This window comes from Vidua chalybeata, chromosome 1 (assembly GCF_026979565.1).
Source record: "Vidua chalybeata isolate OUT-0048 chromosome 1, bVidCha1 merged haplotype, whole genome shotgun sequence".
Taxonomy (NCBI): Eukaryota; Metazoa; Chordata; class Aves; order Passeriformes; family Viduidae; genus Vidua; species Vidua chalybeata.
Window position 1 is genome coordinate 23505976 of NC_071530.1, and position 18320 is coordinate 23524295.

The window sequence follows — 18320 nt, forward strand, 5'->3', positions numbered from 1 at the left end:
AGGAAAACTCATGCAGTTTGGTAAAGTTTGCTGTCATTTCACAGTTTAAGTTTCCTTTAGTCATTGCACTTCTGTTGATAGTCTCCGGTTGTTTTAAAATATTATTCTGAATCTGAATTTGAACCAGCAGTCTTCTTTTTCTTCTTTTTACCATGTTTCTTGTGCTTCTTTCTCTTTTTTGTTTTATCCTGAAAAAAAAAAAAAAAAGAAGTTATTGTATAATACAATTGCCATCAATTACATTCTGGTAATGCAAAATGAGAACCAAGAAAGGGGATCTTTTGAAAGACATTTCAAAAGAGATTTCCACAGAAGCCTATTGAGAAATCACAAAAAGAAATACTTTACCCAACAATCTGAACTATTATGAGCAGTCTTCAATTTAAATTTATCTCCACCATGGTATGGCTTTTTTACACCTCTGATCACTGTCACTATTACATTTCCTAATATTTTAAATTCTTTTCAGAGCATTATAGATTACTGAGAAAGTAATAAGGAAGTGCTGACCAGTAGTGACAGATTTGGGAATAACTAGGATGTTTACAGATTTTAAAGTAAGTGCTTAAATTCACTGTATAAAATTATCTAGCTCAACTGCACTTGGCTAGACTATCACTTCTACCTTGTTAAAATAAAACAATTATGATCTCAACTGTAAATATAAATACACTCAAAATGACCCTATTGGATTCAGTCCTAAAGGTAGTACACTGATCACTCTAATACAGAAGCTAAGAGATGCAATCTTGTATTTTTCAAAGCAGAATTTCAACTGAAATTCTCAAATAGATGTGGCACTGCATAAATGAAACAATCACTATTAAACTTTTGTTTTATACATATTCCTTACACATACAATTCTTTTATGGAAAAGACCATAAGCAAACACTAGAAATGTTATGGTAAGCGGTTCCTATGAGTCTGAAAAAACAAGCAAGTTCCATGGAAAAATGTGTACTGAGTATCACTGATACTCCTATGCCTGTATTTTTAGGTGACTAATGTAGACCTTCCCTTTGCCCTACCTTGTGTGGACAACTGAGATGCCCAATAAGGAACACTGCTGCTGACAGGGGAGAGAGATACAAAGACATCTCAAGTGGGCATTTAGGATCCCAAACCCACTATACTCCTAACTGAGGAACCTCAGGTACACGTGGTAAATCTGGATTCCATATAAATCACTGCTGAACCTTCCTCTCACTTTCACCAACAGATACAAAGAAAAAATATTGAGAAAAGTAGCAGGTTGCTAGCAGCTTTTTATCTGGTTGGGAAATGAGTTATAATGGCATAGATGTTGCAGCAATTTTGTCCTAAGGCCCTTTCCATGGTGGCAGAGAAGGCTTAGCAAGGAATTCCACACAACACTAATGAAGGAACAGCCCTGATGTCTGTCTGTGTAGCAAACTGCTCCCCTACTTGATACACACAGGTATTAGTAGTTCTAGAACGTCGAGACAGAATAAAATATATTCTACAGTTAAGTGTTAAAGTTGTAAAAATCTCAAATCACATATAGGTAAAAGAGTGACAAATTCTTCTTTAATTCAACAATTGAAAAAGTGACTTCAGCAAGTAAATAGAGAACTTTTAATTTAGATGTAACAGTACACTAATGCTATGAAACATTTGTATCTATGAAAACCGTGAAACTAGAAATTAACCAAGTACAGAGTATTTATATCCTAAAACTACAGTATGAGTAAGAGGGATACTTGCTGTTTTCTCCTTTTCCTCATTGCTTTTCTTCTTTTTCGCTTGCACCTAAACAAAATTAAACCAAATGTAGTATCCATAAAAAGCTGATTCTCAAGAAAATTAATTCAAAATTACTTGTAGGTGATAGAAGCTAGACTAAACAATCCTTAAGTTTATTTTAAAAGGAAAAATACAAACAACTTTGAGTGCACTGCATTCTTCAATTCAACTGTACAGTGCAGAACAGTTTCAACAATGTATTAAATCTAAGCTAGTTCACTGATTTGCTCATGAATCAGTAAGCTACAAGCACTGTAACATCTGAAATTGAGGATTCACACTGACCTCCTCTGTCTGATCCGATTCAGATACAGATTCTGACGATAAAGGTCCATCACCACGATCTGCTTTCTTCCTTTTCCTGTGGTGATTTTTACCTTCCTACACAAAATAATATATTTGTGAGTAAAGTCAGACCTTTCACATTTTATAAAACTTCTGCTTAAAATTTAAGATTGAAATATCACTTCTAAGTTGTGAAATATTTTAAAATATTATTGACATTAAACTAATTCCATCATCATCAGCAAATTACCCTACCAAACTGTTAAAATCAACTTTTAGTGCAAATAATAATTTTCTGTATATTCCTTTTTCTTGTTACCAAGATACAGCAACTGTCTAAAAGCAAGAGGAATAATAACAGTCTCTTACTTAAAATAATAACACATGGAGGAGTAAGCATTTTAAAATAAAACATTTCACCACTTTTTTTAGCTACTTTTAAGTAACTAGTAACTGAAGATGTCTCAATATATGCCAAATATTTTAGCTTCAGACTCTTGCTTTGTTTGTGAGAGGAAAAGATCCCTCTGTATTCGTGTTGAACCAGGACAAGCTGTCCCTGCCAGCTGTACTTTCAACACATCATATTCCATTCCAGTGCATTTACAAGATAGGATTTTTTGAATTTTGATGCTGTGTGAGATTGTTTTGATGAGCTACTTTTCTGCTGCCTGCACTTCCTTTGCTCTGGACAAGGCAATGTGCTCCTAAGATTGAAGGTACTTTCTCTCACTCAGTTTCTAAGACCAGAAACTTCTGAAAAGAACTCATGACCAAGTACACAGGATGCAGCCTATCTGACACATGGGGGATCTGCAAGTAGGGGAAGAAAGACCTCTAGTTCTCAAGTGCCCTTTGCTTTCAGAGGTTGTGTGAAAGTAGTGCTACAATAAGGGACCATGGTAGATACTTGGTCTTCAAAGAGAAGCCATTCAAAAGGATGAGATGGGAAATGGACACTGTAAAATAGAAGCAGTAGCGGGGGGGGGAAATCAGTACATTTGCCTTAGGCAATGGAGAATTTGTACATCAAAGTCAATACTATTGACCAGAGCAGGAGTGGCCAACATGATAAGAAAGGTAACTGGAGAGAAAGACTAGGATGGACTCTGAAAGCATCTTTAGTTTATCCACGGTGTATGAATAACTAAAATTGAAGTCAATAAGACTGTTTATATGAAAGATAATGGATGAGTGTACAAAATGGTGTGGTGGTGGGCAGAACAGAGGATTTTTATGCTTAGAGAAATGGCAGAATAAGGTAATTTTTCTTAAGCTAATATATTTTCTCTGCAATTCTTCAAAGCTGTCGTAAGTATACTATCTATAATTATGACTACATTTAGATAAAGAGATCCTCTGCTTATGTTTCTTAATTTACAGCAACAAGTCAATAACCTACCAGGTGTGCCACTGAAAATATCATCACATATTTTTAGCTTAATGTGACAGCTAAAGGTAAACCCCAAAACACTAAGGATGCAGCTGATCTTTAATTTACCTTTGTAACAAGAACAGATCCATTGGTTTTCACTACAATTACTAAACCAGGAGCTGAATCCAACTAAACTTCTGCTTCAAACTCGGTGCACTGAATACCTTATGACTGTGTGGGTTTGCACAGAAAATTTCCACAGATGTAAAGTGAGGTATTCAATATTAAAAAAAGAAATATCCATTATGTATGCAACATGCAGTTCTGATCAAAGGATTTCAAGGATAAAAATACCTTCTCTTTTTCACAGTCTTCCTTTGACCTTTTCTTTTTTGTGCTGTCCTAAATAGAAAGGAAAAAAAAATCACAACAAAATAATTTCATTAAAAAGGAAGAAATCTCCAAAGCAGTCTGGCCAATAGTCTTTTTATGTCTGTTGAAGGTAATTCTTCAAGATCGTTCTTTCTACCTTGAAGTTGACAAGAATAATATAAAAAGCTGTAATTTTGATGCAGCTGCTAATCTCCTTATCCAGCAGCATGGAAAGGTCTGTAGGGAATGAGGTAACAGCATCCTTGCAGGATACTTAGCCTCTGGGAAGGATACCAGCTATCACTGCTGTAACCACATGTAACATGCAACAGCTGGGAATCTTTTTTCTTTACCCATGTCCATCTCTGCTGATCAGATCAGGCTGAGCAGGTATTTTCCTTGAGTTTTCTGTAGTAAGGGTATCTCTGGGTCCGTTTATGTAGCAGAAGTTTTTAACCTCCCATTAGCACAAATTCACAGATGTCTGCAAACAGTCATTCATTACAATTTATATCCCACCAAATTAGGTATTCCAGTGAAAGCCTGTGATAAAGTCTACACAGAGAATCTTAAAAACTCACTGTATTATTAATATTTAAGCAAGAAGTACAGTAACTATACACTGTAAGACAGAAAAACACAAACAGAACAAGCTGCCTTGTGTATCTTCACTTGTTTGTTCATTCAGTAAGCCCATGTAACTACATTGCTACACTTCAGAAAAGGAAAAAGACAACTTCAATTTAATATGCATTTGGGAAAGGCTCAGTTGTCCAACAGGAAACTATTCAGATATTTAGAAAGGCAATGTTCTGGCCACTGCTATCCAGCAATACCTGCATTTTCAGATAAGGTGTTCAATTAAATTGCATATTCAGAAGACATTTTCAGTGTTAATTAAGTATAAAACTACACATTTGAATGACAAAAAAGCTGCATATGTCTGGATTCAGAAAAATGACTACAAATTGCGCTACAAATAAAGTACGCTCATTTTCCAATTACTTCCACTAGGCATGTGGCCAGTGGAGGCAGATTCCACACTGCATGTGGACGATACAAGCGCAGCTCAGGCCCTGTGAGAATACACGGCTTTAAATGTGGAAGATGAAAATCCATATTAATATGTTGAAGTCAGAAATCTTTATGGTTTTATAACACCAAGCAAGAAAACTTGCCAAGAGCAACACATCTGCGTATTTACCTTGCTGTCTGACTCAGATTCTGAAGTTGTGCTTGCTGAAGATTTCCGTGAGGAGCGATACTTCTTCTTCCTTCTTTTCTTCCCTTGCTTTTTATCCTATCCATAAATATTGTAGAAAAAGAAAGAAAAACACAAATGTGAATTTATTCTCACTAGAATTAAGTATTTACATTAAATGTAAAGAAAAGGAAATATCAAATTCCTACATGTTATAATGTTCTCCTGAGGAATAAAGTACACTACAATTGATTCTTTTAGTGGAGGACCTTCATAACTCTTCTGCATTGAAAAAATGCAAACTGGTGAAAAATCCAGGTTCTCTAGATTCTGTTTATTATTTAGATGTATGCTGTAGAATCTGATTATCTGTAACAAAGATTTTTGCTAGAAAGTAAAAATGGTATTTTTGCATTTTTATGATTAGATAGGGGATTCTGTTAGGAAAGCAGTTCAGTGTTAAAATGGATCCAGTTTACAAGCTAGGATGCCAAGATCTGTAGCATTCATACAGAAACTATTGACTGGATACATATGTCTAAAATTCATGACTTTATTATATATACCAAATGCATAAAAACGAAATGCTTTAATCCAAACTAGCCCCTCAAAATATTCTAGAACATATTATCAAAATCTGTATTAAATAAATCTCATGAACAAAACATGATAGGTTCTAGTAGGTTAACTCTTACCTCATCTTCTGAATCAGATGAACTGCTGGAAGAATCAGAGCTTGATGAAGAAGAGGAAGATGAAGACAACTTGACCAAATACAACAAAAAGTGAAGCTTGTGAGATGCAGCATTTTGTCTGGCAAATACTCAAAAGCCTATTCAAACACTCCCTTTAAAATGTCTTCATTTTCAAAGCATAACCAATACAATTTTACTTCTGAGAAGCTGGTCTTACAGAGATTTTTCTTAAATAAACTTCTAAACCACTTCTAACATTTTTCTTTTAGTAATAGCTATTTAATGCTCTTTTCCTCCCTTTAATTTTCCCTGTACCAAATATATGCAAACCCTTTCTAAATAAAAGTTAATTTATTATCTAAAATCAAAATTACAGCTATACTTTCTCTTTCCAGAACTTAAATGACAAACAGGAACAACCCCAAAGCAAAAAGCTCAGAAAACTGAAAATTTTGCTCACCCTATTAGATTTCTTCTTCTCCTTTTTCTTTTTCTTAAAAATAGAACAAAACAATGTTACTTTAGCATCATTTTCTTTTGGCATGCATTTAGGTTTATGAACTCTGATGCTGGCTTTTAAAATGTATTCATGAAATTCTGTGTTGGCAGCATTGATGATAATTCCCAATTCCAAACACAGAATGTATACAACCGAAAACAACTTACCTCTTTTTTTTTGGAGGAGCTCTCATTTCCGCCCAGTAATTTCTCCCTGTGTTTTTCCAGTTCTTTCCTCCAATTCTAAAAACAAAACCAAACAGAAACAATAACAGGAGTGTCATTCCTGAGCACTATTTTTTAAGCTCTCCTCTGCCTGACATTATAATTTTAACAAAACCCACAGAAAATAAACAATATATAATGTTAACTAAAGCTGTACTACACTTAATTTTACAGAAGATTATTATTTAGCAAAATACAGTGTTAATGTTAACACATTTAAGTTCAAGCTATTTGGCTTTAAGAGACTGCCATTTATCTTGAAGGTCATCAATTATGGTATTTTTGCTTTTGTATCACAGTCTTCTTGCTAGAGCACTTTAGAAAACCAGGGTACCCTACCAGAAAAACTGTGATTTTGTCTTAGTTCTAAAAATCACCTGAAACAAAACTTCAAGACAGCTTCTCCTGGCCCTTCTTCAACATACGGGTGTCTCTAGTGTGTATTCTGGACCTTGTTGGTGTCAGCAATAATTTTATCAAATTACTATACACATCTTCATAGAAACACTTTTATTTTGTTAGGCCAAGCACACCACATGAATGAATGAAAATCTCCTCTCATTCCTGCTTTTCAATTCCCCACCTGGTCTCTAGGTCTACCTAAAATGTCCCCTTAAAGAGCTCTGAAATATCCAACCTGCCCCCATGAAACTCAAAGGCTGCTAGGTTCAATCTGCACTGTCAGAAAAATCATGTGTTCCCTTCTTTATTATTCTGATCCTCACAATGAAGCTGTATAATATACAGCAAAATAACAATGATCCACATGTTGTGCTGAGGGGACAGAAATATCAGGAGTCAAGTAACCTGTGCAATGCAGGATGATATGCAGATCCCCACATGAGCACACTGTGAATTAGCTGAACAGAGCTGCTGAGGGACATGGCAGATTAGCCAGGAAGCAGTGCTGTGCGTAATGCGCTTCTGTGGACCAAGGCAGCATCTGTGTGTTGTGTACTTTGATATACTAGGTACCCAGAGCTCTCTGAGGGGTCTCTCACAACAATGTGCTTCATTATTTTAAAGACTGTGCTAGTGTTATGTTTTAAACAGAAATGTCTGACAACTATCAGTAAAACAGGGGAGACAGCACCTCCTTCAGAGACCTGTGATCTTTTCAGGCATTCAGAGATTTGTTCTTAGGTGCTTCAGGAATAACTCATGGCCATGTCACAATTCCCTGCATCCCTTCCTACCCTGCTACCATACTGAAAGGTTGATAGCTTCTATGCATGCCAATTTCACTTATTTCACAGTAAACAAAGATAAAATCAGGAAAGGAATATTATAGAATACTAAACCAAACTCACCAAGCTAAGACTCAGAGTGCAAAACAACTGATCCTCTCAGAACAGCACCCCATGGCCCTCCACATCGTGGTACAACTTCTTAGGCAAAAAGGTACAGCAAGAGTACTATGGGTACTATGCCCTTCCAATAACAGAGGAGGAGCATAATCTACTTCAACCAGAAATTTATGATGAAGATTACTGAAGCTTATCTCAAGATACCAGGACCCAAGAAGGAACAGAAACAAAAATTCATTGTATACTAATTTCTCCGTTGTATAGAACAGGAGTTACATGTGAAACTTTCTAATATTGTGCTGATCTTCAGTAGGTAAAGAACACAAACATCAGAACAGCTGCATGTATATCAGGAAAACAGCACATGTAATCAGCTTCGGGTGAGAGAAAAACAAGTGCTTCATAGTCCTATCTGACTGAAAGCCATTGTTTGTGCCTTCTCCCATAATAATATTACATGTATATTCCTTGCCAAAGACATCTGTTTCCAGTAATGCGCTTTTTTTTCACTGTACTTGGATTCTGTGACCTTAAACAAGTGAATATTAGCACAACAGACTTTGGCTTATCATACCTGAAGATGTACTGTTTAATTTATTGATATAAGCACATGCATTTGTATAAATATATTTACATTTGTGACAAAGTCAGGTTTTATTCACCAGCAATCTAAAAATTTTTTTCTATATTTTTTTCTCTGAACTGAAAGTAGCTCTTCACTGGTTAAGTTGTAAACTCAATTTCCAACGTAAATGAAACAAAATAGTTACTCATTAAAAGCTCGACCGAAATGAAATATTATGGCTACTTGATATTGTAAATGATAACAGAAGTAGCATGTTAGATAACAGAATCATGTATTAACAGCTAATGACATTACTAACCTCATTCATCTTTTCTTCAAACTCAGCCAAAGCCCTGGATCCTTTCTTTTTCTTTTCTAGTTGCTCTTTCACTTCTTCCCTGAATGAAAAAGATGGTAGATCACAATTTTTCAATTAAAAATACTTTCTTCCATGTCTAACTTTTCTGTAGTTTTTTTGAAGTTTAGCCTTGGTTGAACTTCCAAGAGAAGAATGAAAGCATCTTAGATGTTACACATATGGTAACCTAACCCTAATAACTTAAGTACGGTTGTTAAATCCCTTCAAAAGATCTAAAGCTAACTTTGCAATTAGGTAAACTGTTCTCTAATTTCTCATGAGGGCAGGCAAAGGGATTGAACATAAAGTAAGTTGTTGATAATATCTCAAAGTGATGGTTTTGTTGGGTAGGGTAAACTGAATGCTAAGAATACACCAGCAAAATGGTTCTTTTAGAGATTAATTTGTTTACAAATTAAATATATCTACAAGGTTTAGGTATTATAATTTGATCAAGAGGTAAAATGACATTTTCCTCTTCTGAGAAACTGTTGCAAAACAATGTAGACAAATGAGAAATATACATTTCAAAATGACATCCTATTGTTTTTAAAATAGGAGATTGAGTACATATTTAGAAAAGAATACCTTGGCCAGCACAAGAAATCTTTCAAAATCTATTACTGGATCTGGGAACGAGGTAGGCACCAGTGACATTTTAGTAAGAGAGAACAAATCTTTTACTGAAGAGGTCAAAAAGGTAGACAGGCACTGCCACTTACCATGTTGGTCTTGGCCTGTTCAAGTAGTCTTGTATTGTTGGTCCTGAATTTGGGGCAGGACCTCGTGCCCTGGCCATAGCTATGGGATTCATATAAGCCTTGAATATGAAACAGCAAAAAGAAATATCAAATTCATCAGTTACACTATGATACCAAAATATCTTGTTTGTTCTTCATATAAACTTTTTATCACTCCATGAAAAATAATTCTGACTTGTTTCTAAGAATATAAAATATTTAGGTAAACCAAGTTTATTCAGTCTGGCAGAAAGACTCAAGTAAGTGCTTTCAGCTGAAGTCATACTGTGGCAGAAAGAACTGATCCACAAAAAGACCATGTTCCTTACAACAATTCCCTTCTTTAAGCAATTATTTTAGTGTCATGATTTCTGAAATATTCTTCCTTGGGATATAGAAAATGTAATTAAATTTCAGCTCTCCCTCTCTGGGACAACTGATCCTATGCCTTTAAAGTTCTGTTCAAAATTGCTGACAGGAGTCACTAAATTCTGCGCGAAATTTCTTGCACCAAAACAAGAAAGCAGTGGTACTTTGCTACAATTATACGTGTATCAATATTCTGTGACTTAGGGCTGTTTAAAGGAGGAAAAAACTCACAAAACCCAAACACACATAATCCAATCCCAATGTTATCAGGTATTCCATCTTTCAAACCTATGCATCCTCTTTGTGTTACAAAAGACTAAATTAAAATTTAGAATTCATAATCCACCTCACCAGTCAATGGAAAAACTATTCCATATTTTTTTTTATGTCACAAATATTTTTTTCATGTGAAAAGGAGGTACATATACCCCCTTATCTCATTCATTTTTATCACTATATCATCCCAACACTTTACTTCTGCAAAACATAACACACACTGTTCTTACTGTTAAGTTTGGAGACGAGGAAAAAGATCAAATAGCCAAAAAAATTACTTGCTTTGGTTGCCCAATCTGAGACAATTTTTAGAGAGTACATTTTGTAGATCCAAAGCAAAGATTTGGCCATCTGTGTAGCTCTCACGTGTCCAACATTGCTTTTTATCAGGCGTTCAGAAACCACCATGCACGTAAGTGAGCATTTGTGAAAGCTGTCAGAGCAGCTGCTGCCTCCCCTTCTGTTGCTCCCACTGCAGAAGCAGTGACCACAGCAATGCTAGTTTCTGGACTGGACTGCAAGGAGGCTGGTGGCCTTCAGCTCTTGGGGATACATTTGGTCCTGGAGGAGGCACTCCAGGCTCTGCCTGGAATGAGGCATCTGGCTGGAAAGAAGCACTGCCCACACACGTTTAGCTCAGATTCACCAGCTGGACCACTCTGAAGCAATCCAAAGACTCCTTCAAGCGGAGCATTTTGTGACTCAAGTTGACTTTGCAACTCTAAGGGGACATTTGCTGCCGTTTCTTGGGGCTTTGCTTTGTTGTTTTTATTCACACAAAAAGGCTAACTAACATGGGCAAATAAACACGGAGGTGTGCCAATTGAAACAAGTAGCAGATGGATGTATGCACTCAAGTAGTTACAATACTTAGAAAGGCATTCACATGACAAATCTAAAAATGAATAATTGAGTTCAGCTTTGAGTGAAAAAGGACCTCCTCTAGGAATGCAGGTTGAACACTGTTTTCACTAAAGAAAGGTAATTTCAAGGCATTAGATCCACTAGAAACTTGGTTTACTCCAGTGAGAACATTGACTTTTGGTTACCATTCAAAAAAAAAAAAATCACTAAAGCTACTTTCCTACCTGAGCTAACAAGTCATGAACACCTCACCACTTCCCAACAAAACTCTCTACCTGCAGAAGAGGCTACAGCTATCAAATGGTGATTTTCTACTTGCTCAAACTGCCCCTGGATAACTGGCCAGAAAGCATCCTCCCTTCATTGGCTTTCTTGAATGGTACCACAGCAAGTACTTAATGACCATGTACTGCTCTATATTCCAGGATTAGGACATTTATGTCTTAAGACATGTTCTTATAATTTCAACCAGGTTTGTTTATGAAGACTTACTTCACTAATAAACATTTCTGTAAAGTATTTACACTACTTTGCCAAAATGCATGTCATTAGCCAGAAGGAGCGTGGAAATTGCACCCTCAACAAAGAAAGTGATTGTCTGCATATTCATTTTCTTCTTTTGGTAGTTTTCTCAAGCAGGTATTAACCAAGGTATTTGCTGCATAGCTTCCTTGCTCATGAGAAGTGTAAGGCACCTTCTGTCAGGCAGGGTTCTCTGGGCTAGCAGTACTATTGCTGCCTTGCAAGTACCTTGTAGATGTGCAAAAAGCATGTTTATTTTGTATCTCCAGAAAGTCAAAAACAATGGTGTATTTAAGAAGGGACATGGTAGAGAATAACAGTAGAAATCTCTATGATCATGCATGAGGAGCAAAGGGTCCTGTATTATAACTTGTCTGTATGTTTTATGCCATGATGGCATAATAAACCTTATATAGGAACATAAAGATTTGCTGACATTGGTAGGTATATCCCAGCTGTCCCATTAAAAGAAAATTAAGAGTAAATACACACCTGAAAACCTTATAGGACGTTTCAATCATAGATCCAGTCTTGAAGCCTAATACACTGTCAGCTCTTTCTTAGTCAACAAAGCCAAAAAAGGGACTTTGCCATCTATCTATACAATATCTGAGCCCTTCATGTCTATTACTATACTATTCCACCAAGGTTTGCAAAGATGTGAATGGATCTGAGTATGAACTCATAGCATATACAAGAAAGAAACAGAGAAATGGAAAAAATGAAAGTATTATGATTTGTGTTTAGTCATAAAATTCAGCAGCAAACTTACAATGTTTAAGTGGTTATGAATAGAAGGTGAAAAGGCTAACTGGTACAAAAACATTGAAAGAAAAATAGGAGGAAGGATGAATGTGTTTCAGCTATGTATGAACTCAGGCTCTGCAGTCAGGGGTGGAGAAGCGTATTTTTTGCCTGCTGAGCGCTGGCTCCCGAGGCAGCAGAGTGCTGCGTAAAGCTCAATTTCAGATCTCTCAGGTATAGCTGAACTCCAAGTTTAAGGAAATGCGGCTTAGCTAGGATCAGAGCTACTTCAGCGACTGCTGCAACTCCCATTGGGAACATTTTATTTTTGTAGGGACCAGGCCAGCATCTTTATCACCTTCCCTCGACAGATCACAAAGCAGGCGTCAGTCACGATGCTGCAGGATTTGACAAGGCAATCAGAGGTTCTGCCAGGGAGCCTCGAGCACGTGCCGAGGGAGGGACAACCCACCCACGCGGGGCTCCGGCCGATGCCGGGGCGCCCCGGGCCGGGCGGGGCGAGGCGCAGGGCACGGCCCGCCTTTGTCGCCCGCTGGCGGGGCCCCAAGCGCGGCCGGACCCCGGTCCCGGCGCCGCATACTCAGCCGGCCCCCGGCAGCCTCCGGCCCGCCCCGGGCTGCCCCGCCGGCCCCGGGCCGCTCTTGTCCCCCGCGGCGGCCCCTTCTGCCCCTCCCGACGGTCGGAGCGCGGCGGCGGCGGCCGGACGGGCCCGCCCGCGCCAGGGCCCGCCCGGAGGTACCGCGGCTGTGGCGGAGCCCAGCCGGGCTGCCGCGTTACTCACCACACGGTTATCCCGCTTCCCCATGGTACCGCCGTGACCCCGCGCCGCCGCCCTCCGCCGCCTTGGCCCAGCCCAGGGCCCTTTCCCGCGCCCGGGAAGCCGCGGCCCCTCTCGGCCCCTCTCGGCCGCGGAGCTGCGGGAGCGGCGGGAGCGGCGATGGCGGCGGCCACACAGCGCCGCCTGCTGGGGCCGCGCGCCTCCGCGCCGGGCCGGCACCCGGCTGCCAGCGCCCGCCCCGCTCCGCCCAGAGCTGCCCCGGCGGGGCCGACGGGCCGCGGCCGCAGCGCGGGGACCGGCGGGAGGTAGGGGAGGGAAGGGGAGTTTTACTGCAGGGTAAAACTGGGCGGTGGAGACACAGAATCACAATATGGGACAGGTTGGAAGGGCCACAGTGGGTCGTGTGGTCCAACGTCCCTCATTAAGCAGGGTCGTCTTAGGGCACATGGCAGAAGATTGTGTCCAGACGATTCTTGAATATCTCCAGTGAGGGAGACTCCACACCCTCTTATGGACAATCTGTTCCAGTGCTCGGTCACCTGCACAGGAAAGAAGTTCTTGCTCATATTCAGGAAAAACTTCCTGTGCGTCAGTTTCTGTCCGTTGCCTCTTGTCCTGTTGCTTGGAACCACTGAGAAGAGCCCGGATTCATCCTTTGGGCACCCCCATTTCAGATATTTATACACATTCTTGGGGTCCCCTCTCAGTCTCTTCTTGAGGCTGAACATGTCCAGTTGCCTCAGCCTTTTCTCCTAAGAGAAACGCTCTTTGTAGCCCTTCCTTGGGCCCGCTCCAGGAGCTCCATGTCTCCCTTTTCCTGAGGAGCTGTCGGCGGGGCGAGCGCCGGGACAGCCTTGGAAGGGGGAGCAGGGGCTGCCTCTGAGAGGGAGCCCTGAAATGTAAACGTTCACTTGTATCCAGGGGCTCTCGTCTGGAATCTGCCTCCCAGGAGAGGGCAGAATTTCGTAGTGAGAGGTTTGTCTTCTCTTGATCCATCTGGTGGTCAGTTACAGAGGGAATCGCAGTGTTCGCTTTTCCTTTTGCTTTCGGTAGATGCATAGAGTAAGGTATTACGAAACAGCAGCCTGTCCTGACATAGAATTGGACCCTGTTTCGGCGGGAGGAGGGAGATAATAAAAAGAGAGAGAAAAAAAAAAAAAAAGTGTGTACTCATCCCTTGTTAGCCATCTGCACTGCAAAATAAAGCATTGTAATATTGTCAGGGTTAATATTACATTAGGTTAATGGAAGTGCTAAGACAAGCCCGGGAGTTATTGGGATCTATTAACTCAGAATTTCAAATGTCCTTTTCTCAAATCATTACCATTAAAAATTACTGCATGTTAGTCACAGCTTTGTAAAAATGGAGAAAGTAATCACATGTTAATATGTTAATCATAGCAAGCACAAATGAGTTTTGTTACTAAAATAGCTTTGCTGTCTTCATACTTGGGAAGAGCTGGAAAAATTGGTGAGCCCACAGGAATTTGTGATACCAAATTGCTTAGCAAAACCAAGAGCAGCCTGTAAGGAACTAGAAGAAAACTAAGAAAGTGACTCTACTAGATTTGCAAGTAAAATTTTTTCAGTTGCAAATTAAATTTAGTGTTCAAAATTGCAAGATACTGCATAAGGGAAATTTTATTCTTCAGAAATCAGCTGGTATGTTCTAAAACAAGGATGGCTACTTTGGAAACACACCAGGCAGAAGTTCTCCCTGAGCTGCATTGCAACGCTGGAGAAATACATTGAAAACTAAAGAAAATAAATTGCATTCAAGTACATACGAAGTGAGATTAGGAGTATTACTAAGTCTATTATAATATCCATTTTGACAAGCATGGAGAAGTCCTTGCCCCAAATGCACGTTCAGATTTGGACCATTCTGGAGTTACCCCCAGGTTCAGGTGGCTGCCTCATGGCATTGCACACGTGTTGGCTGTCCCCAGTGCTGTGGCAGCCCTGGGGGGCTCAAGGGTGGCCCCAGGTTTGGAGCAGAGCTGTCTGTGTGTCCCCGTGCTGGCACAGCGGTCAGGCTGCAGCTGAAGCAGTGGAGGTAATGCCTGGGCTGCGTCAAGTCTGCCACAACAGAATGACTCTTCAGAAGTGTTTTGACCAAAGTTGAGCTAAGAGAGTTTATTCATGCCACACTTTGTGCTGTGAGGCTTTGAGACTGGTACCAGGACACAGAAAGGCTTGCCATGGCAGGAAAGCAGGGGTGCAGGGCCCTCCCTATGCAGGCACTGGGGAGGAGGGAGTCCTCTGCTAGGCACTCCACAGTATTTTAATTAGACCCCAATTAGCTTTTCCTCCCTGGGCTGGGAAGGCTTGGAAGTCCAGCCAGACAAACCAGATTTCTAAAAATGGATGAAAATACTTAGGGAAAGGACTTCTGTGTGCTAGGAGACTAAAATATGATCTTGTTTATCAAAAGGATGGGAGGTGGAGGAACAAGACAACTGATGAGTTCAAAATGAGAACTCATACAGATAATGTAAAAATCTTACTTTCTGTTTTTCAGTAAATGGTAGGCAAATGATAGACAAAGACAATGCATTTAAAATTATTTTTAAATGAACATTTGTTTCTATGGTGCTATCAGATGTGACATCTAGTGTCATTAGATAATTCTGAGGCAAAGAGTAAAATAACTTTTATGTGGGTAATGGGAAGAGTTAACATTTGTGCTTTTTCCTACCTCAGTATATTTTCCTTCCTTAATATTTTGCTTAATGGATTTTTTTTTTGTACTATAATTTTCTTTTCCATAATTGGGTGTTATGAACTCACCTTCTCACAGATAAGGGCTAGGAAGAAAATTCCCATGTGAAGAAATTGTTCCATAATTGTCAAGAGACTGTTGGATTTTCTTCTGTGGTGTCTTGCTCTGAGCACTATCAGAGATGAAGCACCACACAGTATCCAGATCCCTACAGTAGGTTTTATGTAATGCCACATACTTCCATTATTTTTCCCTTTTTTCACAATTAGCTATGGTTAATTATGGGTATTTGTGACTCTGGCCTCACTGCAGTTCACTTTGTGTCTGTCCCTGGCTGGACTGCTATTCATAATCTTATAATGTGCTTAAAGACTAATTTGGAATGTCACATAATGTAAAGGTAGCTTTTTATTTGTCTGTGTCAGACCTGCAGTTTATGTAACTAATGCTTGTAAAAGACTTTCATGTTTCCTTCACGTTTCTAAGGGCAGCACAAAGTTTTGATTTGAAGTTAAAAATCCTTTGAGGCTTTAGGGTTTGATTAGCTTTGCAGTCATTTCTGTCCCTCTGTCAGCTTCAATCCAGAAGCTGACATCTCATTGAATGCTTGAGCTGGTAAGTTTTTAGATTCCTGGACCGATCTGGTGGCTCATTGGAGGCCGCATTAGTAGAAGGTACTTGTATCCTGCTCTAAAGAGAACTTAATGAACTTTACAACCAGCTGAAGCTGTATTTGAGGTGCTTTGATGAGAATTTTTTGGTTGAAGTAAAACCGGAAAAAATGCAGCTTGTTTTGGAGCCTGATATGTCATTTTGTGTTTGACTCAAAACATACACTTTTATCATTTCTATATACGCAGAAGTGTTACTAGTCATATTTATAGCTGTGTTGATTTGGCACAGCCTGGTTTTTAGTAGTGGGGGAGGGCCACTGAAGTGGCTTCTGTGAGAAGCTGCTAGAAGACTTCTACTATGTCCGAGAGAGCCAATCTCTGATGGCTCTGAAGATGGACATGCTGCTGGCCCAATTAGAGAGGTTGGTAACACCTCTGTGATGACATATTTAAGAAGAAACTCAAAACAGGGCTGGGTAGTTTTTTCCCAGTGATGGTGAAGTCTGGCACTATCTCTGGGTGGCCCACGGCAAGCCTTGCCTGCCTGGTTACCCCTGTGCTGCAGACAGAAGGGCAGGAGCAGCGGGGGCTTCTCCCTTCCAGCGCCTCGCACAAAGGGAGACGTTAAATGGTGCCAGCGCTGTGGCAGCCACCACTGCCTTCTTGGTGGTGGCAGGGCTGCCCAGCCCACGGCAAAAACATAGTGAGTGGCTCTCTGGCACGGAACCTAGGCGAGATCAACCTCTTGGTGTTGCGGGATCCTGTGGGAATCTTTGAATTGGTGGAACTTGTTGGCAATGGTACCTATGGGCAGCAGTTTTTCTACGAGTCAGAGAAGACAAGGAAGTGAGGACATGGGAGGGAAAACAACATGGTGGCACTGAGGTCAGTGGGAAGAGAAGGGGAGGAAGTGCTCCAAGTGCTGGAGCCAAGATTCCTCTGCAGGCTGTGGTAAGGACCATGGTGATGTAGGCTGTTCCCCTGCATCTCATGAGGCCCATGGGGGATGCAGGAATCCACTCAGCCCATGAGAGAAGCATTCACACTGGAGCAGGTGGATGCCAGTGATCCAGTGGGAGACTTGAATGGAGAGACAGGGCCCTTGCTTCCAGAGATAGAGGGCCCTTGCTTCCAAACTAGGGCCCTTGCTTCCAGAGATAGAGGGCCCTTGCTTCCAAACTAGAACACCTATCCTTTAAGGACAGCACCCCATGGACGTGTGACCCATGCCACAACAGTTTCAAAAAGACTGTTGGTGCGAGGGACTCAGGTTGCAACAGTTTTGGCAAGACTGCTGCTCGTGAGATTGGAGCTATGCTGGACAAGTTCATGGAGAACTGTCTCCCACAGTGATGCCTTAAGTTTCAGCTTTCATATTTTCCAGATTCTATCTTGCATTAGTATATAACTGTGAACTTCATATGTGTTAGCAAGTTCTCTTCAGAGTTTAGACAAAACAATCCTTTTTCACCCTGAGAACCAAGGACACTGTTGCAGCTCCAGGAAACAGCAGCAAATTGAGGAGAGCAATCCAGGAGGATGGGACTTCATAACTTGAAGCTGTAATTGGACAATTAACCCCAATATGTAAATGGACCAAAACTTATACAAGTGTGAAAACATGTGATCCATCGTCCATCCTGGGTTATAGCCTCACCCGGGCTTTTGTCGTGCCCAAGGCGTATCCTTTGAAGGCCTTTTTAATAAATACTTACTTTAACACTGTCTAGCCTCTGTTCTAGGTAGCCTCTCAAGTCATCAGCATAATATGGCATAATAGAGGAAAGACTTCTTTCCCTGAGTGAACAGAAAAGGATCTCTGGTGACAAACTGACCAAAACCCCCAGGCCCTGTCTCCCTGCACTGTCGGTGGGAAGGAGGGAGGGATGGGGGAGAAAAAAGATGGTTTAAAGGCTTATTTTAAGCCTTATTTTTGAGGAGGCTCATTATCCTCCTCTGACTCTGTTAATAATATATCTACCTTATACCTTTAAATTTGAATCTGTTTTGCCCTTGGAGTGCTTT

General features: G+C 40.3%; 1 protein-coding gene and 1 long non-coding RNA gene across 4 annotated transcripts; one reads left to right on the forward strand and one right to left on the reverse strand.

The window, feature by feature from the left end:
* Positions 1-5: 5 nt before the first annotated feature.
* Positions 6-13119, reverse strand: FAM133B (family with sequence similarity 133 member B). Of its 3 annotated transcripts, none has more exons than XM_053935265.1 (11): positions 12963-13119; positions 9368-9465; positions 8607-8685; positions 6359-6433; positions 6153-6185; positions 5693-5761; positions 5001-5096; positions 3779-3826; positions 2050-2145; positions 1726-1770; positions 6-188 (listed from the first exon to the last, which is right to left on the reverse strand). In XM_053935265.1, exons 1-11 carry the CDS (start codon positions 12984-12986, stop codon positions 102-104), a joined length of 750 nt encoding a protein of 249 aa, XP_053791240.1. In that variant the 5' UTR covers positions 12987-13119; the 3' UTR covers positions 6-101. The 3 variants fall into 3 exon arrangements, with proteins under 3 accessions (XP_053791240.1, XP_053791311.1, XP_053791387.1); XM_053935412.1 differs by having other exon boundaries at positions 123-188; positions 1722-1770; XM_053935336.1 differs by lacking the exon at positions 1726-1770.
* On the forward strand, positions 472-5794 carry LOC128784218 (uncharacterized). Its single transcript, XR_008429408.1, has 3 exons — positions 472-557; positions 998-1153; positions 5710-5794. It is a non-coding gene; the product is annotated as an uncharacterized LOC128784218 (long non-coding RNA).
* Positions 13120-18320: the final 5201 nt, after the last annotated feature.

Coding starts and splice junctions, on each gene's coding strand:
- FAM133B (XM_053935265.1), bottom strand. CDS start 12,986: ATGGGGAAGCGGGATAACCGTGTG. Junction 5,097..5,692: donor CATCTGATTCAGAAGATGAG/GTAAGAGTTAAC, acceptor ATTTATGGATAG/GATAAAAAGCAAGGGAAGAA. Junction 189..1,725: donor ATGAGGAAAAGGAGAAAACA/GCAAGTATCCCT, acceptor TTTTTTTTTCAG/GATAAAACAAAAAAGAGAAA.